At 41.7% G+C, this 21961-nt stretch overlaps 2 protein-coding genes across 6 annotated transcripts in view; one reads left to right on the top strand and one right to left on the bottom strand.

Moving 5' to 3' along the window:
* Window positions 1-257: 257 nt before the first annotated feature.
* babam1 (BRISC and BRCA1 A complex member 1) lies at window positions 258-13111 on the bottom strand. Its single transcript, XM_069927880.1, has 8 exons — window positions 12426-13111; window positions 11225-11283; window positions 8583-8703; window positions 8144-8222; window positions 6483-6507; window positions 3569-3698; window positions 1942-2028; window positions 258-545 (listed from the first exon to the last, which is right to left on the bottom strand). Exons 1-8 carry the CDS (start codon window positions 13062-13064, stop codon window positions 345-347), a joined length of 1341 nt encoding a protein of 446 aa, XP_069783981.1. The 5' UTR covers window positions 13065-13111; the 3' UTR covers window positions 258-344.
* Window positions 13112-16942: 3831 nt separating this feature from the next.
* The window catches only part of LOC138758631 (colorectal mutant cancer protein-like), a 37498-nt gene continuing 32479 nt past the window's right edge, over window positions 16943-21961 (top strand). For all 5 annotated transcript variants that reach the window (XM_069927875.1, XM_069927876.1, XM_069927877.1 and 2 more), the window contains exons 1-3: window positions 16943-17172; window positions 18852-19015; window positions 20184-20308. In XM_069927875.1, coding sequence (XP_069783976.1) covers window positions 17167-17172; window positions 18852-19015; window positions 20184-20308 — 295 coding nt within the window. In that variant the 5' untranslated portion in view covers window positions 16943-17166. The remainder of the gene's footprint in view (window positions 17173-18851; window positions 19016-20183; window positions 20309-21961) is intronic.

The following is a 21961-nucleotide window of genomic DNA, read 5'->3' as shown; positions in this document are numbered from 1 at the left end:
TCCAGTGCATTTGACCCTCAGTAGTGCACAGTAAGAGTTGATGATGGAGTGGAGCTTGGAGCATAACCTTTCCAACAACCAGTAAACATTTACAGTTTGTCACCATACAAAAGTGTGCTCATCTCAATCACTGACAAAGATCCTATACTCTCCCCATTAACAGTTATAGGTAGAATGGACCAAAGGCATATAGAAAGATAGTAGCAAATGAACGCAGAGCACTAGCCAAAGGGAGGGTGGGGACGAGGGGTGGGAAGAGACAGACAGCGTGTGGAAGAGAAAAGGAGGTGAAGAAAGCAAGATGGACGAGAGCGAATAATTTACTTCTCCAAAAAAAATCCTTGTCAAACAGTCGCTTCCACTTCCACTGCATCCTCATCCTCCAGAAGACTATAAACTGCATGGACTTGGATCGGCCTCTGCAGTGGATGTGCAAGTAACTTGGCCATGCAGTTGTGCAGCTCCACGGCCTGCCCAGTGAGTGACACGTCATATTTGTAGCTGGTCCCCTTTGTGTCCAAGTTATTGAAAAATGAATAGGCTTCCTGTGTGGAGAAAGAAAATTTAACAACATTCTGGAATCTACAAAATGAAAGATGAATAAAAACTTGTTAAAACTTTAATGTACATTTCATCATCCTGGTCTCACCATCAGAAGATTGCAGTGACTACCAGAGCAGCTGAGGCTGTGGATTCTTGAGTGATTCACAAGCACCTGCCGTGACTAACAAAGCCCTTCCAGTGACTACAAGTCAAGAGCAGATGGAATATTCTCCATCTTACATGGTGGGAACAGTGTCAAGAAGATGAATAACATTATCCAAGACAAACCAGTTGCTTGATTCTATTATTCGCCACCTTTCAAATTTACCGTCATTGTGAACCACACCAAGAAACTTCAATACTCTCAATTCAACAAAAACAAGCACAGAACACACGAGAACACTAGTGCTTGTAAACTTTCCTTTAAGTTATACATCATTCTGGCTTAAGAGTCATCTGAAACTTAAGAACACCCATCCTAACAGCACTGCCGAACACTTTTAGCACATGGAGTGGTGTGGTTTAAGGTAATGACTCATCTCACCTTCTTGTGAGAAATTAGGAATCGACAATAACTGTCAGACTTGTCAGTATGACTACTGTTTCAAGAATGGAACGATTAATTCTATTTCAAAAGTACATTTGGCTGTATTAGACTTTCGGCAGCACAGCAGAAATACTAGCTATTCCTGACAGCATTTGTACATCCACTTAGAGATGCAAATAGATAGTTTTCTCATTTGCTACAGTACATTTATTTATCTAGTTAAACACTGCATGCAATTTTTGAAAGAGATGAAGACGGAGGAGGAAAACTATTAAAAAAAAGCTACATATATGTTTTTAAACACGGCTCCATACTCCTCCAGGCAGTGAGTTCCAAAAACACTGTTGCCCCTCCGCCCAACTCTCCCTTCGCATTAACCTTTATTCCCCAGTTCACAACCTCCCTAATAAGGCAAGTTATCTCATCTATTCTGCTTTTAAATTTTCCCACCTCAGCCTCTTCCATTACAAAGGAAACAAGCAAAGCTTTTCCTATAATGTGATGACCAAAACTAACCAGTTCTAGCTATGGCTTAATAATACAATTTTGGAATCCATATCTCAGTCATTAATGCCAAACATCTACATGCTTTATAATATTTAGTTAAAACATGGAACACAAAACAGATGGGTTGAATACCCTGTTTCATTGTTTTAAACAAAATGCCATCTTCCACTTCATTACTTTTTTCCCCCACCCCACATTGCCCATCATGTGGTGTTTTGACTGGCTGCCATGTTTTCTTTACAACAGCGGCCGCAAAGCACACTGGGAAAGAGGAGGACAAAAAAGTAAGACAAATAATGGAAATGTTGGGATGGGAAAGAAACAAGCAAAAGGCACAATGCTACCTTGCATCCAGGCTCCTCATCCATTTCCTCATTCTTGTTGTAGATATAAATCATGTCGAAGAAAAAGTAAGGAGATTGCAAAATTTTCTAGGAAGAGAGGTGGAAAAATATACTGATTACACTGTGTATCAAGTAATAGATTGATCCTCATAAAATGATGACCTCGTGTAAATCCTTTCTGAGCATAAATTATGAAGGAAAGGAATGGTTACCAAGTCATAACTGTGAAGACTAAATCTGATGGTGGGGAGGAATACTGAGGGATTATAGTACGTATGGAGTTGAGACACAAATCATCCATTTTCTGATTGAATGGAGAGTTCAATAGGGGCTAAATAGAGCTAGGCAGAAGCTGAGGAGACAGATTCTTGAGAGGTGTTTAAGGCAGAACTAGCCAAGACATAATGCAATGCCATGGAGTTAGAAAGAGGACAGATGTAGAGCTAAAGATAGCATTGGATTGACAGGGGAAACAAAGCCCAGACCTTGTTACAATGGTGTACAAACGCAAGAGTGCAGGAGGTTAGAAAAATATGGCAGCTATTAAAGACTTGGAAAATAAATGGTGACTAGGGGCAGGGCAGAAAGAGAGTGAGAGATGTCTCAGAAAGTTGCCAAGACTGTTACTGGCTCCTATTCTGAGACAAAACGTTCAAAGCAGATCTCCCTGAAATGGCAGGCTTCCTCAGCAGCATGAATGTTCGGAATAGGCTGCCAGAGCAGTTCCAGATTACTAAACCCAAGAAACCTAGGCGCAAAAATTATTCCCCAAAATCCAGTATCCTTTGAAACTCATCCCCACCATCCCTTCATTTCCAAAACACCAGATCTCCCATTTCCGTTTTCCCATTTTATCACTCATTTTTCTGCAGAAATGCATCTGTCTTCAATCATGTTCCCTAGTCATTCCACTCTACCCTTCTTTCCATCCTATGACTGATCACTCCAGAATTTGAACATGTCACTACCAAGGATACGTTTTCCACTTTTCTTCAATTCCGTTACCTCACTTGATGGACGTACAGGTAATCCCTGACTTACAACCATAGTGGGGACCGAAAAATTGGTTGTAACTTGGGGTTGATCCCAAGTCAGAGTCACTCCATCGCGCATGCCACATTCAACATATGAACCTTTAATGGGTACTTTTAATACAAAATATGTACTTCTACAGTAGCTTTAATCAAGATTTTTTTTTAAAATTTTGGTTGCATGTGTAGGTGGACGCAACTTGCATAGGTCAGAAGTCAAGGGACTTGTATCCCTTTATTACTCCATTTTACAAAAATACACAGATTATAATCTTGAAATATATGTAGTGAATGAGCACTCCAAACCCTTGATGAGGCACAGAAGGCTCTGAAGGTTGTGATCCTCTGAAGACATTTCTCATCTTAGTCTTCAGTGGCTAATCCAAAACATCTTCTGAAATGCACTGAAGTACACAAAAGAGGAAGCCAATATGCACAAAGTGAGATCCTACATATGATAATCCTTCTCTATCACAACCCCCACCACCAGAGTTTTTTCAGCCAGGTGAAAGGTGGCAACCAGTAACTTCATCGTATCAGGAGCTGGGTGAGAATTCACACATTCAAATGAGAAGCAAATTACCCCCCCTACTCACACTGAAATGCTCTACCGAGACTGACTGGGGGTGACAGGGTGTTCGAATGTAGACCAGTATCATTCGTACAATGTATGGCGGCGGGATGATCTGCACATTTTCTGTCACTGGCAATTCAATCTTCTGTTGTCTGTGGGATCAGATGCCAAAATGAATTGAATAGAGTAATAAGCTCAGCATAACCATGAAACCTCAGAAACAATAAAAGACCTCCCAATATTAGGAGGAATTTTGCCAACTGTATCAAATGGTACAGTTAGTTAATGCAATTCAATGAAGAGCCCGAATTAATCACTAACATCTTCTTTATATACAGTGACCTCCACAATGTTTGGGACAAAGACATTTTTTTTCTTAATTTGCCCCTTCTAAATTTGTAATCAAACAATTCACATGGGATTAAAGTGCAAATTCCAGATTTTATTCAAGGTTATTTGCATACATTTTGGTAGAAAAATGGTCAAATACTTTTTATACATAGTCCCCTCATTTCAGGGCACCATAATATTTGGGACATAGCAATGGTGTGTATATTAAAGAGGTCATGTTTAATACTTGGTTGCATGACCCTGACATGCAATGACTGCTTGAAGTCTGTGATTCATCGACATCACCAGGTGCTGAATATACTCAATAGTGATGCTCTGCCAGGCCTCTACTGCAGCCATCTTTAGCTCCTGCTTGTTTCAGGGGCTTGTCCCCTAAACTTTTCTCTTCAGTGAATGGAAGGCATGTTCAATTGGGTTTAGATCAGGTGACTGACTTGACCCATTCAAGAATTTTCCAGTTTTTAGCTTTGAAAAAACTCTTTTTTTTGATTTAGCAGTATATCTGTGATCGTTGACTTACTGTAGGATGAAGTGCTGTCCGATGAGTTTGGAGGCACTGGCTTGAACTTGAGCGGATATTTCTATACACCTCAGAATCATTTTGCTAAGCCATCACCAGTTACATCAAGTGCACTCCATGATTCTGATACAGGTTCATCTTGGTCTCATCCATCCACAAGTCCTTTTTACCAGAATTCTGCAGGCTCTTTTAAGTACTTTTTTGGGCAACTATTTTGGCCATCCAGTTTCTGTGGCGAATTAGTGGTTTGTATCTTGCAGTGTAACTTCTGTATTTCTGTTCATGAAGTCTTCTGCAGACAGTAGTTATTGAAACATCCATATCTCCCTCCCGAAGAGTGTTTCTGATCAGTCAGACAGGCATTTGGGGATTTTTCTTCATTACGATGAGAATTCTTCTGTCATCTGCAGTGGAGGTCTTCCTTTGAATACCAGTCCCTTTGCGACTACAGAGCTCACCAGTATGCTCTTTCTTCTTTATGATGTTCCAAATTGTTGATTTTAGTAATCCCAATATTTGGACGATGTATCTTACTGTTTTATTCTTGATTTTAGCCTCATAATGGCTTCTTTGAGTTTAATTGACACAACTCTGGTCCTCGTGTTGAAAAATGGTAACTACAGACTCCCAAGGTGATCAAAAATTTAGAAGGAAGATGAGCTCTCTTATACCTGCACCAATTAAGCAATTAAACATACCTGAGTAATCACAAACACCTGTGAAGCCAAATGTCCCAAACATTATGATGTCTTGACTATGTACAAAAAGTCCTGCAATTTCTACATGGTCAAACTAAAATCTATTCAAATACTCTTGAATAAAATCTGGAATGTGTACTTTAATCACATATGAATTGTTTGATTACAAATGTAAAACTGTGGAGCACAAGGGCAAATAAAGGAAAAAAGTGTCTGTCGTAAACATCATGGAGACCACTGTCAAGACCTGGTAATTTTACAAACCCACACTGATATGCTTCATCGCACACAATATGTTGAATTTGACCAACTCCTTAACCCTGCAATTTTTCTTATATGTTCGTATTTAACTGTGATTCATTAATCAGCTATCTGTGCTCAGAATTGGGTGGGGATTCAAATCAAAAGGTTCATGCAAAATCAAGATGACACTCCAAGCTTCCAAAGAAGGAGGCAAGGGTTTACGACAGTAATGGAGGTGCTACCTTTCATAAACAGGCAGTCCCCAAGTAACGAACAACATCCATTCCCAAGACTGTCTTTAAATCAAATTTGTAGGTAAGTCGGAACAGATACATATGGTTCTTATTTATGTCCTTGAATATTTGTCTTAGTATATAGTGTATATTTTACCTTTCTATGTATATAAAACTACTGGAGTCAATTTCTTGAAGTAGGCACACTCAACATAGTGTTAATGACAATGTCATTTGACCTAAAATGGTGGACAGCGTTCTCCTTACTCAAGCCGACACACCGGAAGACATGCATAGTATATTTGTAAGTACGAGTTGTCCGTAAGCTGGATATTCGTAACCCAGGGACTGCCTGTAAGACATTTAATTGAATCCTCGTCTCCCGCTCAAGTGAATGCAAACATTCACCTCAATTGGAAAGAGAAGGGCGGCTACATTCATTGGGGAATCACTGAAAAGGAATGTTTGCTGATTATCACGTTGATGTTGCAGGACCTTTCTATGTTGGCAGCTGCATTTACAAATCTATCATAGTAGCTCTGCTTCAATATTTTTTCATTGACCATAAAGAAGCTTAGGATGCCTATTGTTCATGGAAGGCACTGTGGAAATGTAATGCCTTTTTATTTCCCTTAGGCTCTAGAAAAGCAATATTTGCTGATTCCAACAGGGAATACTATTGTGAAGCAGCAGAAGCTTGTGCAGAAAACCACAAAGATCATTATAATATTAATTTTACAAAATAATGCGTCAAAAGGCCAAAACTCAGATTCAAGGATTACTCAAACCAGTCTGGCAAACTCCATTCATTGGGAGCTTTCCAAAATACATTTAAATGGACATGTCATCTCAGGTAGAATCCATTGAACAGTTGGAGTAAAAACTACTTACACAAGATTAAAGAGCCCATCCAGATCTGAAAATAAACTTTAAGGAAAAAAAGCAAAGAATTATATCATATTTCAGCAAAGAGAGAGCATGGAACCAAGTGGGATTATGCTCTAGGAGTTAAACAAGAAAGCCTCGAAATGCTGGGATCAAGTCCCCAAATGTGCTGGAGAAACTCAGCAGGTCACACAGCATCAATAAGTAAAGGATGACCAATGTCTTGGGCCTGCCTTGGTTAACTTTTACAGTAGAAGTCTGAAAATCTGAACTGCTCAGGGATTGGGTCAGTCCAGATTTTTGGATTTTCCAGATTCACAGGCAGTATTTTAAAACTCAAATTTAAGGTGAAATAAAGAAGAGATGAAAAGATAAATTTTGATCATTATTCATTAGCAAATACACCATGAGCAGTTTTAAAGAAAAATAAAGTTAAAACTTGACAAAAAACGTGGTTGCTTGTTGCCACTGTGCATCTGTGGCACTTACAGATGCATGCGTATAAATAAAAGCCTGCTAAATTTAAAAGGTTTGAGAGTTTTCAAAAAGTCTGGATTCTCAGGTTGTCTGGATTTCTGTCATCTGCATTTTTGGACTTCCACTTTACTTCCTATGGATTCTGGGTGATCTGTTGGATTTATGCTCCACAAGTTTCCTCCCGCCACCAACAACACACTATTTCCTTCTCCCCGAGTATAAATCTCAAGCCTGCCATTTATTATATCAAAGGCTTTTGTAACTAATCCCCTTGATAGTGGGTTCTGCATTTTCACCATTTGTTGACTGAATATTCCCTCTTATTCTATTCCTTTATTAATTACTTTATTCCTCATTAACTTCTTTTTTGGATTTAAATTTTCACATAAGGAACAAGCATGTTATTCAAAGCTTTCCTGATTTTAAAGAATGCTAAGTGATTTCCTCTTAGTTTCTTTCACGGTTGGTGTAGTGGTTAGCGCAACACCTTTACAGCATCAACGATTGGGAATGAACTGCGGTTCGAATCCCGCACCGTCTGTATGGGTTTTCTCCGAGGGCTCCGGTTTCCTCCCACCATTCAAAACGACCCGGGGGTGTAGGTTAATGGGGTGTAAATTGGGAGGCACTGACTCGTGAGGCAAAATGGCCTGTATGTCTACATTTCAATTTAAATTTAAAAAAATTAATCTGCCCTGACTGTTGCATCCTACAAATTCGAGCAATATTTTGCAAATGTTAACTGCATTTTCCAAAATCATACAGGGACAGATCTGCTTCACCAATAATGTTACCCTGAGTTATTTGGGGACCAACCTGTTCCCAATAGTACTGCATCAGTGTTAAAGTGTCATACATATCCCATCAGTACTGTGTCCTCTGCCCACTGATTTAAAAAAATCAGTGTTTATGCAGCCAATTCATTCACTTCTGACACAAGTCAAATTTACAAAATTTCCAATTTTACAGCTTTCACAATTCAATTGAAATACAATATGAAAGTTCCACTTCTATCATAGGATACTGAGCCATTATATGGAATCCCAGGACTGCGTTCTTCATGCCTTAGACAGTACAGCCTCTACATTTGCGTTAGGCACAGCACATGCAATGCAGTCTGACAAGGTAACAGCAACACAGTCCACAAGTTCGATCTGCAGAATTTATGGACCTCCATTAGAAAAGGATACCAAAAGACTCACAAACATTTGTATCCAGATCATATAAACAGCTGCAAACCTCCCTGGGATCAGAAGTAAATCCAGACAGCTAGGAGAGAAATATAAATATAACATGCAAATAGGCTAATAATTCAAAGCAGTGCTACACAAGAGTTGGTGATATCTTCTCAATAAACATCATCTTGGTTATTGTGCAGATAGAATTAAATTCTACTGGCCTTCTTCTAGTGACCATTAACATGGTAAAACTGACAAAAGTGACCCAGTGGCCACACACAAACACATAGGCAGGAGAAACACAGACAAAATCTAATGATTTGATTATTGAACCAGTTACAAATGTCCAAGGTTCATGTTGAGCTCACAAAATAACTAGTTCAGTAGTTAGCATAGCCCCAAAGCCTATTTCTTCCATTCCTGCCTGCTTCATATGTAAAATTGTTCTTACCCAAGTGACTTCGTCATTTACCACCACAAGAGCAAATTCGTGCCGCTTGTCAATCTTGTGCTTTGTCCTGACAAACATTTCTATCATTTTCTGAGCGATGTTTAATGCATTGGTTTTGGAACTGAATAAGAGAAAAACAAAACCAGCAATCAAACTCAACAATTTTCAGTTCCTGATCAAAGTTAACTTGGTTGTAACCCCAGTAATTCACTCACTGCTAATCCAAAATCCTCAATGATAAATGATATGTCAACTCACCAATCATTCAGCACCACAGAACATGCACAAAAGGGCTATTTGGTCCTCTGTACATGTCTGGATTTTTATTACTCACCCCAGCAGTTTGCAAACACCACCTCCAGCCCCATCAATTATTTATTTATACAATTCACCTCATACCGTTTCTTCACATGCCCTTTCACGTTCCACAGCACAACTCACTGCAAAATACACTCGCACCTCTCCACCATTAGTTCTTTCAGCAATTCTGTTCAATTTTGCCCTTTGGTTTCTTGAATACCGAATTCAGTCTTTGATTTCTGTATGAAAAACATTCTATGAATATTAAATGTCCTCTCAACCCCATGGTGACAATCTACTAATTGCATTCTCAGAGTCAATCCAAAAAGACCTCCAAAATGCAGCCTTCACTCTCAGGAAATAATGGCACAGTCAATCCAATGAACAATTAAAAATCCTAACATCCAGTGGTTAGAACTCAACTAATGCAAAGCAGCTCTACACTAAATTCTAAATACCTAATCACATAAATACCGCATACTCACAATGCAAACCTGCAGCTAAGTCTGCAGTGTTTCTCCTCCTCTTCACTTGTACTGCAGTAGTCTCCAGAGACCTCTATCCACCCACTCCATTCTGCCAAACCAAATTCCCAATTCGTCATCATTCCTACCACTGTACTTGAACTTGGAGATGAGAACAAGAGTGTTAGTGAAAAAAGAAAACAAACTGTTAGAGGAATTCTGTTTGTGGAGACCTTTCATTTGGATTTAAGAAGCAGAGTGGAGATAAGCAAGAAAAAAAGAGGTGGTGGGGGGGAGGGATGGAGTAAGAGATGGCAAGCAATAGGTGGATCCAAGTTAGAAGGGGTTTAAATGGGGGAGGGTGAAATAGCAACAGAGGCAAGGAGGTGATGTGGAGACAAATGATTATGAAATTTGACAAGGAAGGAAGGTGAAAAATGGAATTAGAAAAGGGAAGGATGTTGGACAGATGAGGACAGTGTGGTGGGATGGGATAGGGTGCCATTGGGATGTATGTATCAGTGATGGGCAGGTGGAGTTGGTAGTGGAAGGAAAAGAAACTAGGCAACAGGCAAGGGTGTTAGAAAGAAGGGTATGAGAGAACCAGATGGATCACAAGGAGAGAAACAGGAACACGAGTTAAAAACACAATGCTGGAAAATCTTAGCAGGTCAAACAGTGCAATTTATATAGCAAAGATACATAACCAGCGTTTCAGTCTTGAGCCTTTCATCAAGGTATGAAAAAATGTAGGCAGGCATGCAAACAAAATGGTGAGGGGAACGGGCAGAGGAAGGAGCATAGTCCGATGGGCAGGAGTAATAGGTCGATAACGGAGTGAGGGATGGCTCTGTGAATGAACTATAGGAAAGAAGACGGAAGGAATGGGAACAAAAAGTGGGCTATCAGAAACCAGAGAAGTCGAGGTTAATACCTTCCAGTTGGGGATGCTTAGATGAAAAATTAAGTGTTGCTCCTCCAATTTACAGATGGTCTTTGTGGGACTGTACATGAGAGGCCACGGGCAGACACATCAGTGTGGGGAGGGGCACGGAAATGGTTGGCCACTGAGAGATCCTTATCACTGATGTGGATAGAGTGCAGCGAAGAGATTTCCCAGTCTGCACTCAGTCCCTCCAATGTAGAGAAGGCTACAGAAGGAACAGAAGCTTTGCAGGTTACCTGAAAATGGAGAATTCAACATTCACAGTGCTGAGTTACACAGGCAGAAGTACTGTTTTTCTAGTTTGTGTTTAGCCTCAGCCTCCCAAAGGAGAGACAGCTCAGCATAGGAATGGGAAGGGGAATTGAAACTGCTTGCAAGTAGAAGCTCCAGATAACTGCTGCAGATAGCGTTCATCTAGGTGGCACTTTAATGGTTAGATTGTTATCTACAGTCCCATTTATCTAAATGGTCGATTTCCAAATTACATGTAGCAGATTAGCATCACACTCAATTCACATCTTTGCAACACCAGGTACCTAGAACTTACAGAAACAGGACATTTGCCCCATCTCCTTTCAAATCCACCGATTCAACCTCACCCATCCTTCTAAACATATCTTTCTATTCCTTTCTCCCTCTCTGTAATTATTAATCTGCTCCTTAAATTCATCTCTTCTGTTTCCCTGCGGAAATAAATTGTACATTCTCATCATTAAAGCACAAATTTATACTGATTCTACTCACTATGACCCAATTTTTCTTTCTGATCAGATCCACGTCTCCACTAAATCAGGACTGTCATACAGGTTCATCATTTTCCAGGCTCCTTTAGCCTTCTCTCTTCTGTAGAAAGAGAGCCCAAGCCTACACAATTTTTCAATCAATGGTGATACATGGCAGGTGTCAAAACAAGAGCATTAAAGCATCCTAACCCATTCATCGACTCAAGTTTCTGCAGTGACATCTCCTCTGAAAGATCCAAGCAGATGATCTGTGAAGAGAATGAGACAAAATTTGAAGCCAGACTCTTTGCAGCCCCATTTTACTTGATAAACACATTGTTGTCACATTAACCCTCTCAGTGCCATGCCTGAAGATAGCCAATCACAGACTCAGTAAGATAACTGTCATATCACTACAGGTGAACTAGTCGTTAAAAGTAAAATCATACTTTAATGATACACTGAGCATTGAAGACATGCTCTCAAAATGCTTTCAAAAGCAATACACCAAGACCAATTTTTTTGTTTATGGCACTCTCCATAAACTGCAACTTTTTCAGTAATCCAACATATACTGAATGTAAAATTCCCAATCCACAAATTCTTTCATCCTTCACCCTGCTGCATCTACTATTTTTGCATCCCTGCCTCATCTTTCTGTGTCGCCCCTCTTTTCAACAGCCCATCAGCAATGGACACAGGCTTTCTCCCCAATTACCCACGCACTAATTGCTTCCACTTTGCCTTGCTATTTTCTAATAAAGGTATTGGTCATCTTTCCATCCAGGCATTACATCTGACTTGTTATTATTTAATAAGTCAGACTCCACCACTATCCAAATAAAATGACTTTAGGCTATAAAATCCTTTCCATGAAAATTGCTGTACTGTCATTATGGAACAACATGCTTTCTCCAAATATAACACTCAGTGGAATTGTTGGGTAGATTTGGTATTTCTAATGGATTATTCCATCTGTCAAAGCTTGGTCAAGCAAATAATTTGGCACAGTATTATACCTTCAAGTATACTATACAATTTACTCAAGTCCCATTACTTCCCCCCCCACCCCAACCCCCCCGCCATTTATTTCCCATAAAATTATATAAATGTTTTACCATGCTAATTTCTCTGCAGGCAAAGCAAACTAATTCCCTTTCATGTGATACCCAAATTCCATTAATCAATCAAGATAATTCACAGATTCCCTTCCTTTAGATAAATCAAATACTAAATATATCCACCTTTTCGACATCAAGACACTCTTCAGACAACTTTGTAACAATCTTCTACAGACAGAAGATTGTACTTTTAGTGACTGACTTTGTCCACATAAATAACAATCAGTTGTCTTAATGGTGTTTTTATTTATTTAAAAAGACAGGGTGAAGCAACCTTAACAAAAACTTACCACTTTCTCAGGGCAGTTAACCTTTGGTGTCCTGATCAGAATCTCGGGCTGGGGTTGGCTTTGGAACTGCGATTGAGATTGGAATTGGGGCTGACTGTGGGATTGGGGCAGAACTGAAGACTGGGTTTGGGGCAGGGTCTGGTTTTGAAGTTGGGGTTGGCTTTGAGATTGGGGCAGTGCTTGCGGCTTGGACTGGAATTGGGATTGCGATTGAGACTGAGGCAGTGATGGGGCTGGACAGACAGGTGTAGGTTGAGGCTGGCTTTGGGCTTGATTTGGGATTTGAGCTGGACTTGGGGGTTGGTTGGAAGAAGGAGGTTGGAATTTACTCTGGGACTGGGGCTGAGGCTGAGCCTGGGGCTGGAATGGGGGCAGACTGTGGCCTTGGGTCTCCTGTTCCTGCTGCTGCCTCCTCCTGCTGCTCCTGGTCCTGACTCCCACTCCCGTATTCTCCGTGCCAGCCTCCCCATCTCCCTCTCGGCCGCCCGCCTGTGCTCCCTGTCCAGGCGGGTCCTGCCGATCTTCCGCGCCCTCAGGGTTGGACCGGGTGCTCGGCCGCTGATCGCTCGGGCCCGAAGCCGGGGGCTCGGGTTCAGAACCGGCCGGAGCCTCCCGGCCTTCCTCAGCGGGGGCCGACATCTCTACCACGAAGGAGGCGGACTCTACCTCAGTGGCTTCTGGGTATTGTAGTTCCACAGCATCTCACATGCGCACGGACTACATTCCCAGAGACAACTGCGGCGATTGGCCGCGGTGCATGGTGGCCTTTGTAGTTCCAGTCCCCTCTTCCTCATGGCAGTGAATAAGAGAGAACTACATCTCCCAGAAAACTGCGCAAAACCCAGTCCGGCGCAAATGATATGATCCAGCTTGTTACACCAATGCACTTGTAATAGATTCATGCATTCCAACAACAACAACAAAAGGTCATTCTTGACCAACGAGTAAATGCTAATTTATTCCCATTCTTATTCTGCAAAGGGTGGATTTGTTGTTTTTCAACTTTCTCTGTAAGAAATTGGGGTCAAGGAGGGCTCATTATATTTCCCATTTTTAGCTGCTGTCCATGATTGAGCTCCTCGCCTGTTCAACCTCACAGCACGAAAGTCTGCAGACAATAGTGCTGGAGGAACTCTGCAGGGTTTTCATACTTTGATGAAGGGCTCAAGCCCGAAACGTTGATTATCTCTCTCTATCTTTGCTACATAAAGTACACCGTTTGAAGTTTCTCCAGCACTGTGCTTTTGCTTCAATCTCACACAGACTGGGGTCAAACAAGGAGCTTCTCAATTTTCCACTTTGTCTTCACCTACTGGAGTGGAGCTGACATCCAGAGTAAGTTGGACGTTGTTCAAATTTCCTTGATTCTACTGCACATGGTAATGTAGACTCTTTAATTGGAAATTATTGTTAAATATTTAATTAGCCTTGCACTGGAATTTGGTCTCTTCTGTTAATTTCCATCCTCCTCCTGCTCTGTCTTTGACTCTTCCCTTAGTGAAACTTCATTATGTCCAGTTTAGGATGTAAGTTTGGAACTAGTATCCACCACAAGACATGGTTTTGTTGTCTGCTTCTCCAATTCCAATTAATTTGTCCCATTTACTTGCCATATCTACTATGAAATAGGTTTTTGTCTAACTGTGGTTTCCTCATTCCTATAATTGACAGGGCTCTCAACTGCAATTGCTCAATTTTTTGTTTTCAACCTACCCAGAGAAAAGATAAGGCTTCATCGCTTTTCAACCCACTAGTCTCCACATTTGCCAGACATCCTATGTACTTCCCAAAGCTTCCAATGTGAAGCAACCACCAGATACCACTTCCCCTCCCTTCCCTTTTCACCATTGAGGTAGCACCATTCCCTTTCATCTACATCAACATTACTCTCCTCATTTGGATTAGGTACCTGTAAGAGTAATCCTGAATTTCTGGTTGCCTGTCACTCCAATTCTGATCTTTCTGTGTTAATCCAGTGGCAAAACATAACCTCACAATCTTCCAATTTGCCTTTTACTGCCCTTGAGATTAAAATGATGTATTCAACCACTTTAGGTAATGACTCATTCTAATCTTATCTTTTACATGTCTAGCATTTTTTGCTAATTTCTGTTATTTTGTCCGCTCTTGCACATGTATTACCCAGACACATCTTTTGTTACCCACCTATTTTTACCCAGCCAGCACCTCCTGTCAGTTGGACACTCTAAGCCCTCGAGACCCAGTACAGCCTCTTTTCATCTCCAACTAACATGGATCTTTCCTTTTCTCCTCTCCACCTCTCACTACTTTCTCTGAACATTAAAACATTTTAATTCTAACTTCTCCCCATTCCAATGAAAGGTATCAACCTGAAACACTAAATATGTTTACTCTGCACAGAAGTAAGAACACTTTCTATTATTAATCTAGGAGCCCTTCACGTACTCCCCCACAACTCCAGACCCACAACAATCAATATTCTCAATTAATTATTTGAAATCCAGGAACTTTTACTGTTTTATTTTGGAAGCCAACTCAGCTAACATAGACAATAATGAAGGGCTCCAAGTGCAGCAGAATAGCCTTTGGCAGGTTGTGAAGGGGTGTGGGGGGGTTGAAACCAAGATATCCAACTCAGCCCTGAATGTGGTCTACTCAAAAAGAGTGATGCCCCCACCCAACACTGTTGCGTATTTCAGTCATGGACACATTGTAGTTGGCACCTCAATGTTCCGGAAGGGAACCATCAAAGCTACCTCTGTAAAAATCCAGTGGGAAAATGATATTTTCTTCCAGGTCGATCTGTCCAGTGCTATGTGTGGATTCCAACATCTGTGGTATCTCATGTCTCTCCAGCATAGATGCTGAAATGACCACTACTCTGAGCTCCATCACATACAGGAAAACAAAGCAAAAACCTCGAAGAATGCTTCCTGGGCTGTGACCACACAAATTGATGCATCTGTGGTAGGCATTATGATGATGAGTTCATTGACTTCATCCACTTTGCTGCCAACTTCCACCCTGATCTCACATTTATTTGGTCTGTCTCAAACAACACTTTTCCCTTTCTTCAATCTCTCTGTCTCCATCTCGGGAGAAAAACTCTCAACAGACATCTTCTACAACCCACAAACTCCCACAGCAACCTCGATTGCACCTCTTCACACCCTGTAGCTTGTAAGGATTCCAATTCCGTCGCATCTGCACCCAGGATGAGATCATCCATGCCAGATCATCAGAGATGTCCTCCTTTTTCAAAAAACGTGGCTTTCTCTCTACCACCATGAATTTGGCCCTCACCCTTTTATTCTCCATTACCTACACATTTGCCCTGGCTTCCTCCACCCCCATTAGCAACAAGGATAAAATTCCCTTTGTGATCACCTACAACCCAACAGTTTCCATGTCCAACATATCCTCTGCCACTATTTCCACCACCTACTACATGATCCCACCACTGGACAAATAGTCCCGTCTCCTCCATGCTCCGCCTTCCTCAGGGACCGCTCCCTCCATTACTCCCTTGTCCACTCCTCCCTCCCCACCAATCATCCCCCCTGGGACCTACCCCTGTGACCGCAGGAGATGCTCAACTTGTGCCGACACCTCCTCCATCACCACCATTCGGGGGCACCAAACAGTCCTTCCAAGTGAAGCAACACTTCACTTGTGAATCTGCAGGAATCTACTGCTTTGGGTGCTCCCGCTGTGGTCTCCTCGACATCAGGGAGACTGGAAGCAGACCGGGAGATCGCACCTGAGCTCTGTCTACCACAATTGCTTGGATCTCCCAGTGGCCACCCATTTCATTTTCCCCATCCCATTCCCTTTCTGACATGTCTGTCCATGGTCTCATGCACTGCCAGACTGAGACCACCCACAACTTAGAGGAACAACACCTCATCTTCTGTCTGGACACCCTCCAACTGGATGACGTTAACACTGACCTCCAGTTTCCATTAACCCCCTCCCTTCTTCTTCCCCCTGTCTCTTTTACCCCAGCTCTCTCTCTCTTGCCCTCCCCTGTCTCTTTTTCACAGAACCTGAAATTCATTCTCACCTCTTATCATATCCAATTAACACCTTATATTGTGATGTCCTAGGGTGTGTTCACTACTTTTTTTGCAGGGATATTAAATGTATTGTGTCCTAAGGGCTGTGACATGCTTAGACAGAAGATGAGATGCTGTTTCTCGAGCTTATGTTGGGCTACGTTGGAACAGTGTCAGAAACCAAAGTCAGAGAGATCAGGATGGGGCCAGGATGAAGAAGAAGTGATAGGCGACTGGAAGCTCAAGGTTATCCTCGCAGCTTGAATGTGTACACCAATCAACGAGTCAACATTTGGTTTCCCTGATGTCGTGGATACTACATCATCTACAGCACAACTCCAACGGGAGGATGGCTGGCCTATTTCTGGGCAAGACATGCCACGTAATTCTCATGCATTTGGTGAGTCATGTGTTGACTCCCGCGCTCTTTGAGAGTTAATCTGAAAGAGGATGTTAAAATCCACGGGTTGTTGACTTGAAAACAGCACTAGAGGAAGGGCGCTTCCGACCTTTCCTGAGACAGGAAATCTCGGAGAGTTCCAATGATTAGCCTTTTGTTTCACAAATGCAACAAATCTCAAACTTGAGGTTACAGTCCAAAAGAGAGAGGAGCCCCAAGGAGGAACAAACCGCAAGAAACCACAAAAGTCTGACCTCTCCTTTGCCCTTCCACAGAACTAAAGGAGAGGAATTGCTGCTCAAAAATGGAGGTATGGTCTTGTAGCAAGTGTCACGCATATTGACCCTGAGTGTAGAGCAGGCCACTGACCAAGTGCTTGTAGATGGGATGTGTGCAGATGGGTATTTGGTGGCTGAGACAGACAAGTTGAGCAGGAAAGCCTGTGCTGCATGACTCTATGTTAGGATGCTTCTTTCTGAGCTGTTGATACCCATTGAGTTCCTAGCTCTGAGAAGGAACTCCCCTCCTGGGATTGGGAGGCTGAATCCTATATGGACCACGAGGACTGGCAGCTCGAGTTTCTACTTCTGAGTTAGGAGTTCACAAGTTCAAACCCAACTGCGCAGAAAATATCTAATCCCGAGGGGTTTTTTTCCCACTCACATACTATCTTTAGTAATCCTTACTAAGCACAGAGCACCTACGCCATAGGATTGCCCATAGGTGCTCTGTCGTTAGTAAAGGATTACTTAAGGTGGTGTGTAAGTGGAAAGAAAAAGGTTGAGAATCACTGGTCTAGGCTGATGTTCCTGCTTTGAACATGAGTGTGGGATCAAGCACCATTATTTTGAAGACCAGTTTCTAGTCCCCTGTTAGCATCTTGTTATTTTACCTGTGTGAAGCTTTTGAATAAACTTCAAACTGGTAAAATAATGCTGCCTTTGCTTTTTTTCTGTCTGATCTCTCTCTGTGTAACTCTGCACTCTGTCCTGTGTTTTCAAACTGCTGAACTGCATCTGGGTTGACTATGTAGACTGCTCGCAGAAGAAGCTTTCTCACTTTCCTTGATGCACGTGACAATAAATTGAACTTGAACGTAAATGTAGTGAGCAATGTGGAATATGTTGGCAATGCAGGCAGGGAAAGCATTTCAAAAAGAACTAAAAAGCAACTGGAGTAATCTGTGAGACAGAAAGCAGGGGAAATGGGATTCATGGGAGAGATCTCCCAAAGATGACAAAGCACTTTGTGGAAATTTAGTTTACACGTATAATGATTTGGTCATACTGCTCTGTGGCATGGATCTATGTACAGACCATCTCGCTGTCTTTTTATTGTTGTTGCAGGTCGTGAGTTGTATGGAATCATCCCTTTGGCTGTTAAATGGTCACACCTGTCAGACATGGCCCTGAGTTCATCACACCGACCACTGCCTGTGTGTTAATAGAATGATAGAACTTTAAAGATGAGGGGAGGAGGCCATTCATCCATGTTCACGCTGAGTTAATCCCATTTCTTGGATTTGATCTGTGGCTCTGTAGGATATATTTGTCAGAAACATTTTAAATATAGTGAGGATTTCTGCCTCCACAGGTAGTGAGTTCCAGAGCTGCACCACTTGCTGAATGAAATAATTTAATTTCCCCTCCCCACCCCCCCAAACCTCTACTAATTATCTTAAATCTCTGAATCTAGACTTTCCCACTGAGATATTGTACAGGGTAACTCCCTACACATTCCCATCTCATGATGTTTTACCTTACAATGGGAATGCATTCTCCGACTAACTTTGTTAGTCGCAAGTGTTACAATCCGGTAATAAAGAACAAAGAACCCTGATTTCGACTCAGCCTGGTGTTTGTCTCACTCATTCATGAACAAAGCAGACCTAACAGATATAAAGGTGATTTTTATCTGCTGTGTCCAGGGCTCTCAAAATTTTATGTTTAAGGTTGTGAATGTGACTCGATTCTTCTTATTCTGCGCCAGAATCCTCTAAACACACAGCTGGAGGCATTGAAGGAGGTAGAAGAGGAGGAGGAGGAGGAGGAGGAAGTACCAGAGCTACGTTATGAGAGGCAGATCACAGAGTTGCTTGTTATTATTCTTGAGTTGAACAAAAAGATCGATAAACTGACTCTCACCACCAGCAGGTAGGTGACTGACTGATTTTTATTTTGTATCTCACTCATCATGGGTGGTGGAGAGGGGAGGGTGGGGTGGGGGGGGGGGAGGCTCCATTTAACTAATAAGTCAATGAGAAAGCTTTGAAGCTCCCACCTTTCATTCCAACAACTCACAACAGTTCTCTCCTTGTGCACAATTCCCCAGAGCATCAATTGACAGACATCATCAGTCCTTGAAGAAAGAAAGACTCGCATTTCTTTCACATTCCATTCAGTGGTTTTCAGCCAGTGACATACTTTCTGAAATGTTCTCACTGTTGAAAAGCATTCAATTTGATGGTGACCAACCAGTCTGTTATTTCATTCCCACTTGACTGGCCTGAAGCAACCAGCCAGGAATTACTGGCCTTGTGTGACCAGTCAGGATGACTGTCAGCTGAGAGTGACCAGCCAAGCTGTGAAAGACCACTGCAGTGACATACTATATATATATACATATACACACACACACACACACACACACATATATATATATGTATATATATCTATGTGTATATGTATATATATATATCTATGTGTATATGTGTATATATATATATATACATATAGATGTGTATATATATATATATACATACATATAGATGTGTGTGTGTATATATATATATATATATATATACATATAGATATATATATATATATATATATATATAAGTGTGTAATAGTTGAAGTTTGTGGATTAGGGGGCCACTACTTTCGACCGCGATAAATACCTGTGTCGTTTAGGGCATCAAGAGCTCATATGAAAGGGCAGGAAGCCGGGGCCTAGGTGAAAGTCCGCAGTCAGAGCATCAGGAGCTCAGATGGGAGAGTGGCGGGGTGTCAGGAGCTCGGATGGGCAGACGGCTAGGACCAAAAATAGGGGGCGGGGGGGAGGTGGTTGACGTTTATAAGCAATAAATGGAAAATACCAGATTTTGGGGGAAAAAATAGTGAGGTCGACTTTTGTATGGTATCAACTATTACTTGCATATATATGGTTGCTTTCCCTACCTGTTAACGTCAGGGTTTTAAACTGCACTGTACGTGGTTCAAGTGTCCTGTTATTCCTGCTCTTTTCCCACTGGACTCTGTGGCAGTCTACTGCCCTGGCATCTGTCACTATTATGTTTCCACAACCCCTTTATTTTCCTTGCAGGGAAGATGATGAATATCTGGAAACTTGTTCTGATTTCAGTGATAACCAGGGTCGATTTCCAGATCAGGATCATTCCACAGATTCTAACTGCCTGGGGCAGCCTCGTCCGACCTCAGTGCTAACAAGTGAGTGGGAAAGGCCTCAGTGAGTACCACAGTATTGAATTCAAATTCTCCTCAAATGTCTCAGTTGGTGCACTGCAGCTGTAGTACAGCAGGAGGACTGCACAGTCACAATTAACAAATCTCTGACCGTCCTTATTCCCTAAACTCCTCTAGCTCCAAAATTTTCCAAATCCTTGCCCTGTTCTAATCCCTATCCATGGCACTTGTTGGAGCATCATCACCAGAAGGCTTGCAGGATTCACAAAGTCAGATCATTGCCTCCATCTCAAGAGCACTTAGAAACAAACAATAAATGCTGTCTTTTCAATTGAGGTCCAAACCCCGCCACCCCCACCCCCCATACTAAAAAAAACCCAAACAATTCTGGCCACTTGCATATCCCCAAACCTATTTACTCTCTGATTGGTATCTGACTGTGTTGAAGGTTCGGATCTGGAGCTCGGGTTGCCTATGGTCTGGACTGGAATCTGTGTGGTTGCGGAGATGCTGGGCCAAATCTACGGACACTCAGTGACTCTGGGGGGACTTTCTTTTGCTGAAACTCTGACTGTAAGAGGTGCTTAGGCAATTCCTGCCAGTGGCGAATCTGTTTACCTTGCAGCAGGCAAAAAGAAATTTCACATAGTACATTGCTATGATAATAAATTGAATCTTGATCTTATCTAAATCTCTCCCACAATTCCTTCAATAACAAAATCCAATACTTTGGTATTTCCCTGACCTCTCTCTTTTGTGACCTGATGTCTATTTTATTTTGTAACATTCCTAGGGACACCAAGGGACATTATATAATGTTGTACAATGTAGATAGGCACCAAAGTTCTTGCATGTTACAGCTGAACAGGGGTGCTTCTTGAAGGGAAAAAAGTCTACAATAATATACATTGATAAAAAGGGATAATATATACAAAGGATAGATAATAAATATTCAGTTACCATGGTGCAAGAAATACAAATGGAGTTACAATAATGCAGACACTTCTTTTGAGTACTCTGTGATTAGTGTAGCAAGGGGAGGTTCAAAGGCCTGATAGCCATTGGAAAGAAACTTTTCTTGAATGCTGGTCTCCAGGCTTCTGTACCTTTTGCCTGAAGGTAGCAGTGAGAAAAGGCTGTGACCAGGGTGATGGGGATACTTTATGATGTTAAATGCAGATGCTGTGATTGCAGTAAAACACAGAAATGCTGGAGGAACTGAGCCAGTCTCGCAGCATCCATAGGAGGTAAATATGTATTGCCGACGTGTCACGCCCGAGCCCTTCTTCAAGGTATAACAGAACAGGAAGGCATCAGAATAAAGACTGAAGAATGGTAGAGGAAGGAGTCCAGACCAACAAAAGGTGTTAATTGGATCTGATAAGAGGAAAGGTGAAAATTGATTTTGGCTCTGTGAAAGGAGACCGAAGTAAAAGGGATGAGATGTTGGTTGCCTTCTGGAGGCAGCACCTCACGCAGATGCTTACAATGGAGGTCGGAGCCTGTGATAGCCCTGGCTATATTTGCCACTCTCTGCATTAATTGCATTCAAATTACCAAACCAGGGTGTGATGCAACTCACCATATATTTTCCACAGAACACCTGGAAAAATTTGATAGAGCGTTCAAAGACATGCCAAATCTCCTCAGACTTTTTAGGAAGTAGGTGTGTTAGTA

Source organism: Narcine bancroftii, chromosome 3, assembly GCF_036971445.1.
Source record: "Narcine bancroftii isolate sNarBan1 chromosome 3, sNarBan1.hap1, whole genome shotgun sequence".
NCBI classification, from domain to species: Eukaryota; Metazoa; Chordata; class Chondrichthyes; order Torpediniformes; family Narcinidae; genus Narcine; species Narcine bancroftii.
Note: the sequence above shows the minus strand (reverse complement) of the source record. Positions and strands in the feature narration are given on the sequence as shown.